The sequence below is a fragment of the Rhea americana genome, unplaced genomic scaffold, assembly GCF_003343005.1.
Source record: "Rhea americana isolate MKP2758 unplaced genomic scaffold, rheAme1 scaffold_139, whole genome shotgun sequence".
NCBI lineage: Eukaryota > Metazoa > Chordata > Aves > Rheiformes > Rheidae > Rhea > Rhea americana.
Window position 1 is genome coordinate 474796 of NW_028185472.1, and position 14325 is coordinate 489120.

The window sequence follows — 14325 nt, forward strand, 5'->3', positions numbered from 1 at the left end:
AAAGACCAGACATTACTGACATCCAAGAATATAATTTACAGTTTCATTGGGAAGATGAAGCAATATAAACAGTTTGTTTTGCTTTTCACTTTCAGAGGTATTGTTGCCAGTATTTTGGTTTTCTTATGTTTTGGAGTTACACAAGCTAAAGATGGACCATTCTCAAGACCTCATCCAGGTAATTTTAAACACTTAAGTTTCTCAAATGTTTCWGATAAATTGAATGGTTTATGCTGAATATAAATATTTTTGTTGCTTATAGAGGAGTTAAGTTGGAATTTAAATAACAATATAAGTTGAAGACTGTACATGTTTCACACAATCTTCCAGCTTTCACCTAGGTTTGAGACACTTGTGTGTGTGTTTTACCTACCTTTGCATAAAGACAAGGAATTTGCTTAGTGACGCTTCTTTCTCCTCSCTTTTCTTGGAGTAGCCTGCTTAAACTCAGAGACATTCGAAGCAGTGTAGTGATCATTCTGTGCTTTCATAAATCTGCTTGTAGCATAGGATTTCTTTGAACCTCCCTATTCTGTCTTTCTGTTATTAAAGTTCCATGCAAATTGACAGAGTCTTGAAACCTTAACTTCCCCTTTTTATGCTTTTTTTTTCCTTCTCTGCTGTATAATGGAACTGTACTTCTGACCAAGTATCTAGTCCCTAGAACACTAAACTCCCTTTGCTCTAGGCTCACTGTCCACAATAACTGTTAGATTAGAAGCTCTTTGTAATACTTTGAAGATCTATGGTAAGACTGCAAGTCTTGAAGGGGTTTGAAACCACAACATAAACTCTCTTCCGTGTAGTGTTATATTAAGTATGAAAATACTTTAACATCCTTGATCTTTGGGGTATTTTTAGGTTTTTTTTTTTTGAATCATTGAGAAGAATTAAGGGGATTCATATAGCCTTGCATAATATTCTTGAAAGCATTAGGCTCTTTTACAGTTAATACAACTTCTGTAAGTATTTTTTTTTTGTACCAAAAATTTAACCTTTCAGTTTAAGAATCCTTTTCTGTGTGCAAAACAGCAGACTGATTAAAAACCATCACCAAAGCAGAGATTCTTCTAGAGCAAAGCGTGCAGCACACCTCTGCTAACTTAAGGTTTTATTCAAAAGTTTGCATTTCTGAGGTCTTCTTAAGTAGCAACTTTTAATCTTTCATTTCTATTACCGTTAATTCTGATTCTTGATATAAGGAAAATTACTTCTTTAAAGGACACCAGTGACGTTTGGCTGCTTTTCTATGATAACTTTCCATTTTAGAACATSACTGGTTCTCTGGAGTGAAAGTGGGTTTTATTCCCAAATGCATGTTTRGTAGCCAGGTAGTACAAACTGGAAGGGGAAAGTCCAAAGGTCAGAGACGTCTGCAACAAACTKCTGTTGTAGACTGATCCAGTGTCTACCACTTCTGTATCCTATGGTCTTGGAAACACAGCAATTCCTGGACTGAAGCTGACTATCTTTCAGCAGCATGAAATCATCCATGAACAGGGTGATTAAAGAAGCTTCCCTGTGTTCAGTCACTTTTGTACAATGATTTTACAAGTGGTCCAGATTGTGTTCGCTAGCCTAGGGAGCACACGCTGTTAGCTTGCTCAGGTCATTGTATCCTAATTCTGCRCCCATTACGTTCTGTGAAGCTGTAGGAGTTCATGTGCTCACAGCTAGAGCTGCTSTTATGCCAATGCTAGGTATTTTTACGTGAAACACTCTTCCTCAATATAGTCACTATAGTAAGAGTATTAGAGTATATTAACGTCATCTTTTGTATTAATGTCATCTTTGCCTCTAGCTTATTAAATGCAGTGATCTGAGTAGTATCCTTGGGGGCTACAGCAGTTCTGRGATAGCAGTTACTTCCACAGCCACAGCAAGGTATCTGGGTGCCTGTTTAAAAGAAAATGGTGGTCTTTCTGCAGACCTTTCTTGTGGGATGGTTCTTGCAGGCAGCAAAGGACGTGGCATTGCAGCCCTGTGAGCCTCGGTGTCCGCTTTCCAGTTACTGAGGGCTGTAAAGGAGTGTGTTGGGTAGTGCCCATGGGGAAATTGAGTCTCTGACCTTTGTTTCTTGAATGCTGTTCCTAGAGAAAGATCTCATCTCAAAAGAATTAACCAGCAGTCTGCTACTGTGTACTGCTTCCATTTATAGGGCAGAAAGAAGTCTCTGGGTGAGAGTGTGGTCACTACAGTCACATAGAGCCCCATCAGATCTGTTTCATGAATTCTTCAAGCTGTATCTTAGAAGTACTTAGGTTTCATGCCCTGCTTCTGTTGGGTGATTGTAGAGCCCCTCTGCCCTGGTTTGGAGGCCTCATATTCAGTCTGTCTATACCTGTTTGTGACTGGTTTTGAGATGTTTTATATCTTGGCTTTTTTTTGTGTGTGTGTGTGTCCGTGTTGTTCGATTTAAATAGTTTGTGTTTGCTTGTGTGTAGTACTAGCAAATATGTACCTGGTTARTTTATACACAGCTCACTTATGACATCTTACCACTAAAACAAGGAATTGTGCTTTTTAGTCTCCCCCTCAACATAAGCTTACTTTGACTATGAAATTTTAGTAGTCCTTCTCTCTGTCTGTCTTATTTTGAGTTATCTTCTTTGAAAATGACTGTCCAGACCTGTATAGGATATTGCAGATGTGTTACTGCTTATGTTTTTCACGATGGCATTAATGCTTGCCAATATCTCTCTGTCAGTACCTTGATGTTTTGTCTTAATATTGCATATGCTTTCTTTTCGTGGCTACATTGGAGTGGTAGCTCAGTGTCTGAYAGATAATACCTATAACTTTTGTTTTTAGCTGATGAGCTCCCATCATATAAGAAAGCTTACGGTTCCTAAGTGCACAGTGGTGGACTGAACTCTTCTATTATTCCAGTCCTTTGAGATAATCTGGTTCTCTTTGCTGTCTCAGTCTTCCTTGCTACTGCTGTTTTTGTGCTTTGTGTCATTAACTTGCTTTTCACTAAGGCAATCAGTGAAACTGATCTTAGATCTATCATATAAATGGTGTCAATCCAGACTGTTGTGGGTTTTGTTTCCCTTCTCTGTATTATCTGCTCTGTCTGCTTTAGCCAATAGCTCGTTCAGCATTACTATTTTTCTAATGACTTTTCCCTATTTTCTCCAGTTTATTTAATAATTTCCATCATAGACCCATACCAGTTATGTTACCYGAATCCAGAAATTTATGACTATCATGAAAATAAGTATGTATGTTTRTTTAGGAAAGACTGAATTTTGATATTCTTTGCCTGCCTCTTTTTGTCCCATTTTCCGTTTCCTTCCTGTAAACCCATAGCTTCAAGGCCTYCCTTTGGTTTCTAGAGGATTGCCTCTTGGTGGCTCAGCAAGATGCAAACAGCATCCAGACCATTCAGGGAAAGATGCTCTTATTCCCAAGGGAAAATTTTGCTTGAGAATCCCTTAATTGCTGGGCAAACACCCAAATTTGGAGAAAATAATGCATTTCATACTGAAATTAGTTGTGGATAAAGGTCATCAATAGTTTGTCTCTTTAGTGTTTGCAAATAAAAGATATTCTTGATTCCTATTGTCAACAACCTTTAAGGAGCCTTGAACATCCAAATGATCTGGTTATTCTGTGGTGTTGCAAGAGTTCAGTGATGTGTTGTTGCCTTTGTTAAGATAACATACTGCATTGTAATTTTAATGAGATTTTCTGCGACAATTATTAATGCTAAGAAATAACTTTTAATCTTCCCAACCTTTATCAAGTTAATTTGTTAATTTAGTACAACTTGCCTGGCAGCATAAGCAGTTTGGGAGTAAACTGTTGAGTTCTTAAACCATAGACTGGAGGGCTGAAATAGCTAGAAATGAGCAGACAAGAACTAGATTTCTTTTGTATCTATCTCAGCCTATAATGGGTATAGCACAGGTATCACGGGCTGTTGATGAAACTGGATGGAGAATCTGATTACCTTGTAATTCTGCAAAAAAAAGAAATCCTTTTACTGGAACTTTATCAAGGGAATAGTTAATGATGTGCCTCTTTCTGACTACTGCTTTAACAATTCAGGAATCTTAGTGTTTATTAATTTTGTTGCATAATTTTTTGGACTGTCGGAATGGTGATGCTAACTGCCTGCTTTTTTACTGACTGGATAGGATAAATTAYTGTATGTAGGGATTTGGACAAGCGGAGCTTTTAACTAATACTTTTCTATCTTAACATAGTCATTTAATGTTTTCAGGTGTTACATTTAGGAATATAAATTTGGTCACACTGAGCTAGGACTAGTCTGAAGCCTTATCTTCCCTCAGTTACTTTGTTGTCCCACCTGCTTGTCACATTGCAACTGCCAGGTCACAGCTGGTGCTTTTGAACCTGAGCTGGCCGTGGAAAACCTTTTACTCTCTAACAGGTGTTCAAGCAGGCATACGCCAGCGTGTGCTGATCTAGCTGCTCAGACCAGGCAATCAGTCTCCACGTGCATGTTCTCTGCAACTTCTGATTAGCGCTTCAGTGCTTCTGCCCACCAGACAGTTCCAAGATAAGCGATTTGTTTGGACAAATAACTTAGTGCAGTTCTTAACAGTTTTTTTTTGTTGTTGTTTTTGTTTGTTTGTTTGTTTGTTTTTTAACACCTTTTAACCTTTCACGTTGCATAGGTCAAACTCATCCAGGCAGCACTCTCTTGCTAAGTATTCATTTTGTGTTCTCAGGTGTCCCTACAATGACAACAATATAGCTTCTGAGCATAGTAATCCCTAAACTTAAATATGTAAATGATTACTTGAGGCCTCTTTAATCATGCAGACAACCCTACTTTGAAAGAGGTTCATGATGACAAGTACCTTTAAGGAAAACAAATAATAGAGGTATGTCAAAAATAACTTTATAGCTAAAGCTGAGACAGGGCCAGGAAGAGAGAGAACACAATGTTTGTTCAGCTTTGAAAACATCTTGTTTCTAGTGTGCATGTGGGTTATACAGCTATAAAGTAATTTAAAACTTCTTGGGTGCTTATGTCTGCTGAGGAGAAAACTCAGTAAACTATAACCAGCTCTTAATTTTTATTAAATATTTTGCTTTGGTAAGYATTGCTCAGTGTATTCAGCAACTGCAGATCATCTCTTGGCAGAATTTTGTGTATACAGGGAAAGAAAGAAGCTGAAATACTGGCTTAGATTCTTCTATTGTCAGAGCTGTACRTGAGTTCCAGAGCATGACGTTCATGGTTGCAAATAGCGTAAATTTTGTCATACAAGTTTTTRGAGATCAGAAGATAACAGCATTGTTAAGACTATTAATCTGAAGTTGATGTGGAAATGGAATGAAGCTAAATTCTTGTKGGAGAAGTGAGTTAATGAAAAGCTAATTTTTCTGGCTTGAGCATAACGTTTATTCTTCAAAGTATGCAGTCAGCATGGGAAGATGTAGCAAACACCTTATCAAATAAAAACCTTTATAAATATATATTAATGCCACTACAGTATTTCTATCCTGCAGACTYGCTTGCAGAATTCTTAAATATTTTCCAGGAGTACAATGTTGCCAGTTTGGGGAGAAATTTTTTGCTTCTGAGTAATGCTGCGGCCAATGGAGTTTTGTCAGAGAAGGAGAAGGTTTCTAAACTGCATTCTAGGAAGACAACAGGAAGTACACTCTCAAACAGTCTCAGAAATTTGCCAGTGAATTAATCAATAAGTTGCAATTAATAAGTTAATCAATTCTGAAAGAGGGACAGAAGTCTTAAATAATCTTTTCTACCACTTCTGTGTACTAGGCAGCTGGACAGAGGCAGTAATTATTGCCTCAGTATGGAGAAGGCAGGCTGAACTCAACTTTTCCCTCCCTCAGGGAAGCCAAGGGACAAGCTGAGATCTACAGGAAAGGAGGCTTTTTCTTAGTTCTGCTGTTCACCAAACAGCCTGTTTGAATTGGCAGTCTTTGCTTGGAAGCTGTTCAGGCCTTTATTGGAGGAGTTTGTTTTTACTTCAGGTTATCTTTCCTGTAAGCTATATTAATCGTTGCTTGTGAATGCATAGTTACAAATTTTTGATGTGTAGATGATGCTTCAGCAACCTAAACAAAGCTCTGAAAAAAATTGTCAGGCTAATTTGGATAAATTGGTAGATGTGCTCGTGGAAATCCACCACTAACAACAGGAAACACAAAGGGTTTTTTGTGCAGCATGTAACATGTTTAGAAGTTTTTGGTGGTGGTGATGGTGTCCTCTACTGAGACACTTTTCATTCTATTTTGTAAGTAAGAAATGACAATTGTGTTTGTAAACTTGAACTAAAAATCTTAAAGTGCAGAAACTCCAGTGAAAGCTTTTACATGCAGAGTTCTGGACTTCCYGTTATCCAGGTCACAGCTGCTTTTTTTCTGAAAGCATGAAGTAGGCCATTTTGAGATTAATTTAGCAGTTCTACTGGAAAAGGTTACGCCTTCTCACATTTTATTTTAATGATGGTGTCAGAATCAGGCTGTTAGTTGAGAGAGATGGAGAGATTCTTTCTCTCTTTCTCCAATATAAGGCTGAATTGGGCGAAGATGAGTGTTTTTGTTTTTTGTTTGGGGGGGGGGGAGTGTCCTACAAGAGGGTGAAAAAGTCTCTATTAAGTGCTGTGACACCATGTTTAGATGACTTCAGATTCTGAGTTTCAGAATGGGAGTTAATCTCATGCATAGTTTATGTTGTGGTCCTGATTTTTAGGCATTTTGCTGCATATGCACATGGGCCCTTTAATCCATTTATCCATTTTAAATAACTGTGTTAAAATTCAGGTGTTGCTTCAGTGTGAAGAGCTAAAATCACATGCCTTGGGAGGGTGAAAAATAACTGCAGACTCTGAAGCAGCTGAGTTTTGCGTGAYGTTTCTCTTAAAATGAAGAGTTTCAGATGATTTCATAGGTCTTGCATCTAAGTGCCTGCTCAAACTTTGTTTTTTTTTTCTATTAAATTCCTAGTAAAAGTGAAACCATCTTTCATGTTTTTGAAATGCTCTCTGCCTGTTGAGGAGAGAACTTTGTCTTTAGGGAAAGAGACAAGCTTACCAAAGTAAAAGTGGCAGTCCCTYCTGCTAGTATTTCACCTGTCTTAGTGAGACATAGGCAGAGTTTGGCCAAGCAGGTTAGCTGTGATAGGACTAGGAAAACCAAAGCTGGGAAGATCAGGTTGCATGAGATAGCAGAGGRCATTAGATTGGTTCAGAAAGGGAACAGTTTTGTTCCAAAGATTGCCAGAAAACATTGTGAATGGCATTGTGAATGMATTTCTCCCTTTAATTCTTCATTAGGTTGAAGTATTCTCATKGGTCCCTCTGTTCTGGGATGAGAGAGTGAGAGGAATTGCCTGAGCAATGCTGGAAAATGTACACAGTAACTCGTTTGAATGATAATTAAGGAGCCTTTCTGGTTGTGCTTCATTAGCAAGGATGGCAAATACTTTACTTGAGTACTGTGCTTTGTAATTTCTTGTTTAGAATATCTGTTCTTGAAACATTTAGTTGCATTGCAGTAAATGAATTATTGAYGACTGTTTTGCTTGAAGTCTTGCTAACATCCCATTTGTCTGTTTCTGTAGCTTACTGGAGGTTTTGGCTTTGTGTCAGCGTTGTATATGAGCTCTTCCTCATCTTTATACTCTTTCAGGTAAGTAACATAAAATGACTTTTTAGTAACTAGAGATCTAATGTGGATATAAAATGCTCTGTATTGTTCCTTAAAATTCTCACTGATTACAGGAGATGCTGTTCCTTTTTTTTTTTAATATGAAATTATTATGCTATTTAATGAGATTGGTAGGTTGAAGAAAGTGTTATTTTCAAAATATTTCACCTTACTGTCTCTACTAACCTCCAATTAATCTCAATGCAGACTACACATGACAGTGAGGCTTTCTTAAGTAAAATGGTAAGAAGTCAGTGCACTTGGTTAGATCGAATGACCAGGAGTTGGTGCTTTTGGTGTTTAGTCTCTGTTCTGTTGGACTTGATTTGACTTGCTAAAATTGCATATCAACTCTTAGTTTCTCAGAGTCTATAGAGCATAAAGGGAATTTATCTTGTTTAATATTTTGAAATATTTTGTGCTTGGATGATAGTTGCTTTAAACATTTTTCTCTGCAGTGAATAGAAACTATGCAYGCAACTTTCTGTAGTGGCAGCAGATAGAGGATGACATTTTTCCAGAAAGATGTGTTGTCAGTACTTTCACATAAAGCACGCTAGTTTTTTACTGTATTCTTAAACGGAGAACTTTCCACTGGATTTTACAAATAAATGACTTCTCAGAAACTCAGCAGTTGAGGTAATATATTTTGAGATAAACAAGAACAGTAAACCTGATACTGTTGACAAAGCCGTTGTGTAGCATATATATACTATATTACCACTGCAAATAAAGTTTAATTGCCAAGAAAGGACTCCAGATTTTGAAGGTGACTCATCCTTTTCTCAGTTATGCAATGCAATTATTATGGTCTTCTCGGGCAACAAAATAATTTGAAACCTAAAGCAAACACAGAGATACTGAACAATGAGAATGGAATGTCCTGTTCCGTCAGAGGTTTTACTACTTTGCAGATTTAGGTTCCGGTCAGAGTCCCCAGACGTTCCTTTTCAGGTAAGTATGGCCTTCACGTTGAAATCTTAGTAGCGTTTGGTGCTCTGTGTTTTAAAAGGGTTGTGCAAATACTATTGCATGCTCATCAAGCAACTTTAAAAAAAATCAGATTAGGGGAAATGAGAAACAAATTTTTTAAAAGAAACCTCTAGAAGCCATGTGAGCTTGCAGAAGTGGGACTAGAATTCAAAAGTGTCAGGACTAGAATTCAAAAGTGTCTTATGTGGACTTCCTTTTGGACTACATTTGCTTTGCAAACAGGTTGTTAATATTGATCAAACCCTTTCAGCTTGATTTCAAATAGTATTTATTTTTCAGCTTCACTCTTTTTCCTCGAGTCTCCTTGAAAGTCAGTACCAAGTTGTTGAACACAGAACTGTTGATATTTTTTTATTTTACCTGGCTTATTGCTTCAATGAGCAGCTAGAATATGTCCACAGTAGATCAGTAAAGAAGACGATGCATTTCTGTCCTGTGAGGTATCTTGGGGGTTCAGTGCAAACCCTGATGCAAAGCCCTAATGTGTCATTAGGGTTCCTTTCAAGCTGCCTGCCCTGCTTGGAGAGAGTGGAGTTCTGATCCTTTCACAGGCATGAACAGGTCTGTCTTGCCTTTTTTTGTTGTTGTTCCTCACCACTGAGGAATACTTATTAGTTCCAATTTATTCTTATGTTCTTGCTGTTTCATGTCACACTTTTTTATTTCTTTTTTTTTAGACATCATTGTAAATGATACTCCTGAGCAGTTGCAGTCAAAATGAATAATGTGTTTCATTTGGATTTCATAGTACTGTTGTAGTTCTGAATTCTCATAGAAAATAAGCCTGGAAYTGGTTTGCTTTCCTCTAGCAGTATGTTCAGTTATCAGCCATTTAGTTATTAAGGACACTTAATAACTGTTGCCCAGTTTTTTACTGAAAATGCATAGTATTTAGCAGAAGTTCAAACAAAGTTAAAATTATGCTGAATCTCTAAGTAACCAGACTTCCTTAAAAGCAAATACAAACTCACTCATATAGTTGAAATGTGTCTTAGTTAATGTGATGTGACTTTGGTAGTTTTATTCAATAATTTTATTATTTTTGCCGTTAACTAATTTTGACTTTGTTCTGCTTTTCTATCCTTTTCTGCCCTACTATCTGCTAGCTGCTCCCCTTTTGTCATAGATGCTGCATTGCTTTTGTTATAAAACATTGACCCCAACATTGTGTTATTTCATTAGGTAATATTTATTCAGCAAATGTACGTGTGAGTTCCYAGTGAATTAGTTCAAGTTTTGGTCACCTTCTGTAACTAGTATTTTGGTAATTTCCTCCTTGCTGTTTGCTTCCAGTTTATCACCTATTCTGCTATTGGAACCTTAGTTTGAAGTGATTGTTTATTCAGAGATCTGCGCTATTTTTTTTCTGCTATGAAATGCAGTACAATTCTGAACTTTCTCTTGCTGAAGTGACCTGAGCATACATGCATGACTAATCCTGCTTAACAGTGTGTATAATCTCCATGCGCAGTTTGCTKGTGTTTGCATATACTGTGTTTAGTTTCCAGCTGTATGTTTAAAGTGCTGCTGGATGTTTCCCATTCTAGGAAACCAGAAGATCACTAATGTAGTAGAAGCATTCATTATGGATGAGCTTTTCTTGAGTTTATTGACTGTTGTTTCCTTACCCTCACCAAGCTCAAAGAGGGGAGGAGAAGGACAAAAGGATCAGTGAGAAGGACGAATTTTATACCAGTTCCAGAACGCTGCATTTTTTCGGAGGGAGTGTAGGCAGTTGAGTGACTTAGTTCATTCTGTATCCATTTGTTTCTTTAATATTTGGTATTGGAGGCCCAGATACTCAGGGGTATACTCTATACTATGCTTTGACATCTGGCTATGTTTCAAGAACTGTTTTGCAACATAGATTAAAAAAAAATCCATTCGAAGATAGGCTGTTGATATAACTTCTCATCATATTTTTCTCTTGCTAAGAGGAAAACATGGGTTTTGTATTCCTTCTGCAGACTGTACAAGATGGCAGACAGTTTATGAAGTACATTGATCCGAATTTAGGTGTTCCCTTGCCAGAAAGAGACTATGGTGGCAACTGCCTTATCTATGATCCTGGCAATGAAACTGATCCACTTCACAATATCTGGGTAAGAAACAAAATACAGCTACCTACTAAAGAATATGAATATTTTCTGGTAAAAGATTGCTATATTGAACTCATTAAAGTACGGTCATGARTCTGAGTATTATATCCGAAAACAGATCCTGACTGTGCTTGCTGCTTCAGTTTCACACTCTTTAGCTTCTTATTTCTCTTCTGTTGACCTTCCCTGTCGATCAGATGGAGATGTGTCCGTTTCTATCCTAATTACATTCTCAGGAGAGGAGGGTAAATTGTTTAACCACCCTTGTGTCTCAGCTTATTGATGTAAACTGATTTCCCTAAGAGTTTGGATTTATTTGTGTGCTTAGAGAATTTTGTGCTCACAATCACATAGAAGCACAAAGTTTGAATGKTTTTTACATGTTGCCAAGCAACCCATAAATTACACTTCCTTGAACCCTGACTTGGAATATCTCAAACTGTCAGGGCAACTGGCAAACAGAAGGCTTGAAATTTAAGGGCAAAGGAATAAATGATTACTTTCTTACAACTCCATAATTCCATGGAATTGTTAGTGCATGTGTTGTGAGGAGCAATGAATCCTTTGGATCTACCATCCAACTTGTAGTACCTCAAGAATAACAGRATAACTGAGAGCAATAATATCTGTCATCTCCTAATGTTGAACCAACTCCTCCTTGGAGGAGGAAAGGCATTCTTTGCCTATGGATATTTCTTAGCAGAACTAATGAGATTTAAGAAGCTCTGTTAGATGCAAGGTGGTGGTATGATGGCAAAGTATCCAGTTCTTGCCCTGTTATGTCTGGCTTGAATGTATTCTGCTTTTGTCCCCTTGTKGCCATTTGGAAGATAAGGAACATGACATCAGAATTAAAAGGCAGTCTCTGCTTTATCAATGTTGTCCTAATGACAATTTCTGCTCCTTAAACTTTCTGACTTTGCTTAAAAGATAGCTTGTTTGCTGTTTTGGAGAACAAAGAAACTGCTTAAATGCATCTAGTATTTATGTRTGAAATTACTTTTATTGCTTCATTTTTTTTTTCCTGGAAAATTCTTAAGCCTCAAGAATGGGTAATTGCTTACAGGGCAAAGTGACCTGCTTTCTCTTCTTGGTTTTTAGGACAAATTGGATGGATTTGTTCCTGCTCACTTTTTTGGCTGGTACCTAAAAGTAAGAATTGGTCTTCTGTTACATTTCTGTTATAGTGCTATTCTACTTTTAAAGCCTGACTGCTTCTGTTTTACTGATGCCAGCGTTCACAATCAGTTATATTAGGCAGTCATCTGTGAAGCAGCCTAAGTGTTTGTAGAACTTAAAAAGCTGGGGGGTAGGGGCTGTTTGCTTGTTTGTGCGTGTGTGTTGGTTTTTTTCTTTTTTTTTTTCTTTTTTTCTTTTTATTTTGTCCCCTGACCACGCTAGGTGATCTCATTTCTTTCCTTAGTAACATTACATTGACAGGCTCTCTCCTCCACTGTAACTGTAATTCTGCGATCAGATCAATAAAAGTAAAAACTTTTACTTTAGTAGCAGCATAAATCCTTGAGTGACCTTTGAATATCAACTGTGAGTAAGAGTGTTCAGTGCAGACAGTGAAAGTTAACAAATCACGGGTGCGTGATGATATACTAGCGTTATTCCAAGGCAGACTTTTCAGCCCTTCACAATGGCTTCCAGACCAGGACTTTAGGTAGAGGATAATATTTCAATTCTTGTTACTTTTTAGTAAGTGTCAGCCAGCTGTGAAAGTAACTCCAGCGGTGCTTGTGACTGGCAGAACACACTCAGATATCTGTGGGTGAATACTTTAGTCTGAATACTGGCTGCTTTTTTTTGGGGTAGATAAGCTTGCTAGCTAACTACTTGGCCCTGCAGACCTTGCCTGTTCTTTACCTACAAGACTATCAGAAATAATAAACTGAAAAAGCACAGCCTGCTTTAAAGATAAGCTGTGGCTCTGCTTTGTATTTGTATTCCCCCCCTCCCCCCCCCAAAAAAAAAGTTCAGGGGCAGTGCTATATATAGTGTGTGKGGGGGGGGGTTGTTCTTTTTTCTTTTTTTATGACAAAAAGATCAGTATACTAGGCATGGGAAGACTTGGGCTTCAGGTCAGCTTGTGCATGGCTTTCTCTACTGGTATATATAATTGTAAATTTGGGGCTATTTGGATCTTTTTCATCCAAGGGAATTATGTTAGAAACCTAGGTATCACAACAGTATTTCAATTACATTCTCTTATTTATTTTTAAAAATAATTTCATACAGGGAAAAAGTGCTTAGATGGTGAAAGCTTGGTAAAAAGACATAAGTGCAATAGTAATACGTTCCTGAAGAACTAGTACGGGGTAGAGTTCAAGAATTCAGTCTCTTCAATCAAGCTGTTGTCTATCTTGGCATGGAAAAAGTCTAGGTTTTTTTTATTGAAATGACTTGTGAGAGTGTTTCCACAAAAATACTTGAGATGATATATCATCTTGTTGACATGCAGTCTGATTTGAAGAGACAGGCATGCTCCACAAGGTGTTAATTTCTGTGCTGCTAGGTTAGAAAGAAACTGTCTACTTTATTTTTTTGTCAGTTTTTCTATATTTTCACCTATTTTTCTATAAAAATACAGAAGTAGGGTGTGTTGTCCTGGTAAACAGAAGTGAGCATTTGTTTCTTACTTGTTTCTGATTTGAGTGATAAACTCTTACATTGTACCTCAAAGCACCACAACTGCAATATTGAAAATGAATATGCCTCATTCGTCAGAAATAATTGCAAGCCTCCTGATTTTCTTTCGTATCTTTTAGATCACACATTTTCAGAATAACTATTTTCAAAACCAGTATGACAAGGCATATCTTATGTTCTGGTTGAGGAGGTCAACACAAAGTTACATCTTCCTTTCTTAATCAGTGCTGGCACATTTGGGGTTGCCACCTTCCCTACAGGCATCCTACTGAGTATTTGTGCACACAGTTGAGATCCCATACAGCAGTATAGTATGTACCAACTTATCCACTTTCAAATCAGCCCCCAGCCTGTACTGGTGCATGGGGTTATTCCTCCCTAGGTGCAGGACCCTGCACTTGCCCTTGTTGAACCTCAGGAGGTTCCTCTCTGCCCAACTCTCCAGCCTGTCCAGGTCTCTCTGAATGGCAGCACAGCCCTCAGGTGTATCAGCCACTCTTCCCAGCGTSGTGTCATCAGCAGACTTGCTGAGGAGGCACTCTGTACCTTCATCCAGGTTGCTGATGAGTAAGTTGAACAAGACTGGCCCCAGTACTGAGCCCTGAGGAACTCCACTAGCCACAGGCCTCCAGCTAGCCTCTGCACCTCTGATGACAACCCTCTGAGCTCTGCCTTTCAGCCAGCTCTCAATTCACCTCACTGTCCACTCGTCTAATCCACACCTCCTGAGCTTGCCTAGGAGGATGTTATGGGAGATAGTGTCGAAAGGCTTGCTGAAGTCAAGGTGGACAACGTCCACTGCTCTCCCCTCATCTACCCAACCAGTCACGCCATCATAGAAGGCTATCAGGTTGGTTAAGCAGGATTTCGTCTTGGTGAATCCATGCTGGCTACTCCTGATCACCTTCTTTTCCTCCATATG

The 14325-nt window shown here is 38.1% G+C and overlaps 1 protein-coding gene across 1 annotated transcript in view; it reads left to right on the top strand.

The window, feature by feature from the left end:
* PTDSS2 (phosphatidylserine synthase 2) overlaps positions 1-14325 on the top strand; it is a 46804-nt gene that overhangs the window by 17806 nt on the left and 14673 nt on the right. The window contains exons 4-7 of the mRNA XM_085298375.1: positions 96-178; positions 7571-7638; positions 10617-10751; positions 11850-11900. Of these exons, the coding sequence (XP_085154501.1) occupies positions 96-178; positions 7571-7638; positions 10617-10751; positions 11850-11900 (337 nt within the window). The remainder of the gene's footprint in view (positions 1-95; positions 179-7570; positions 7639-10616; positions 10752-11849; positions 11901-14325) is intronic.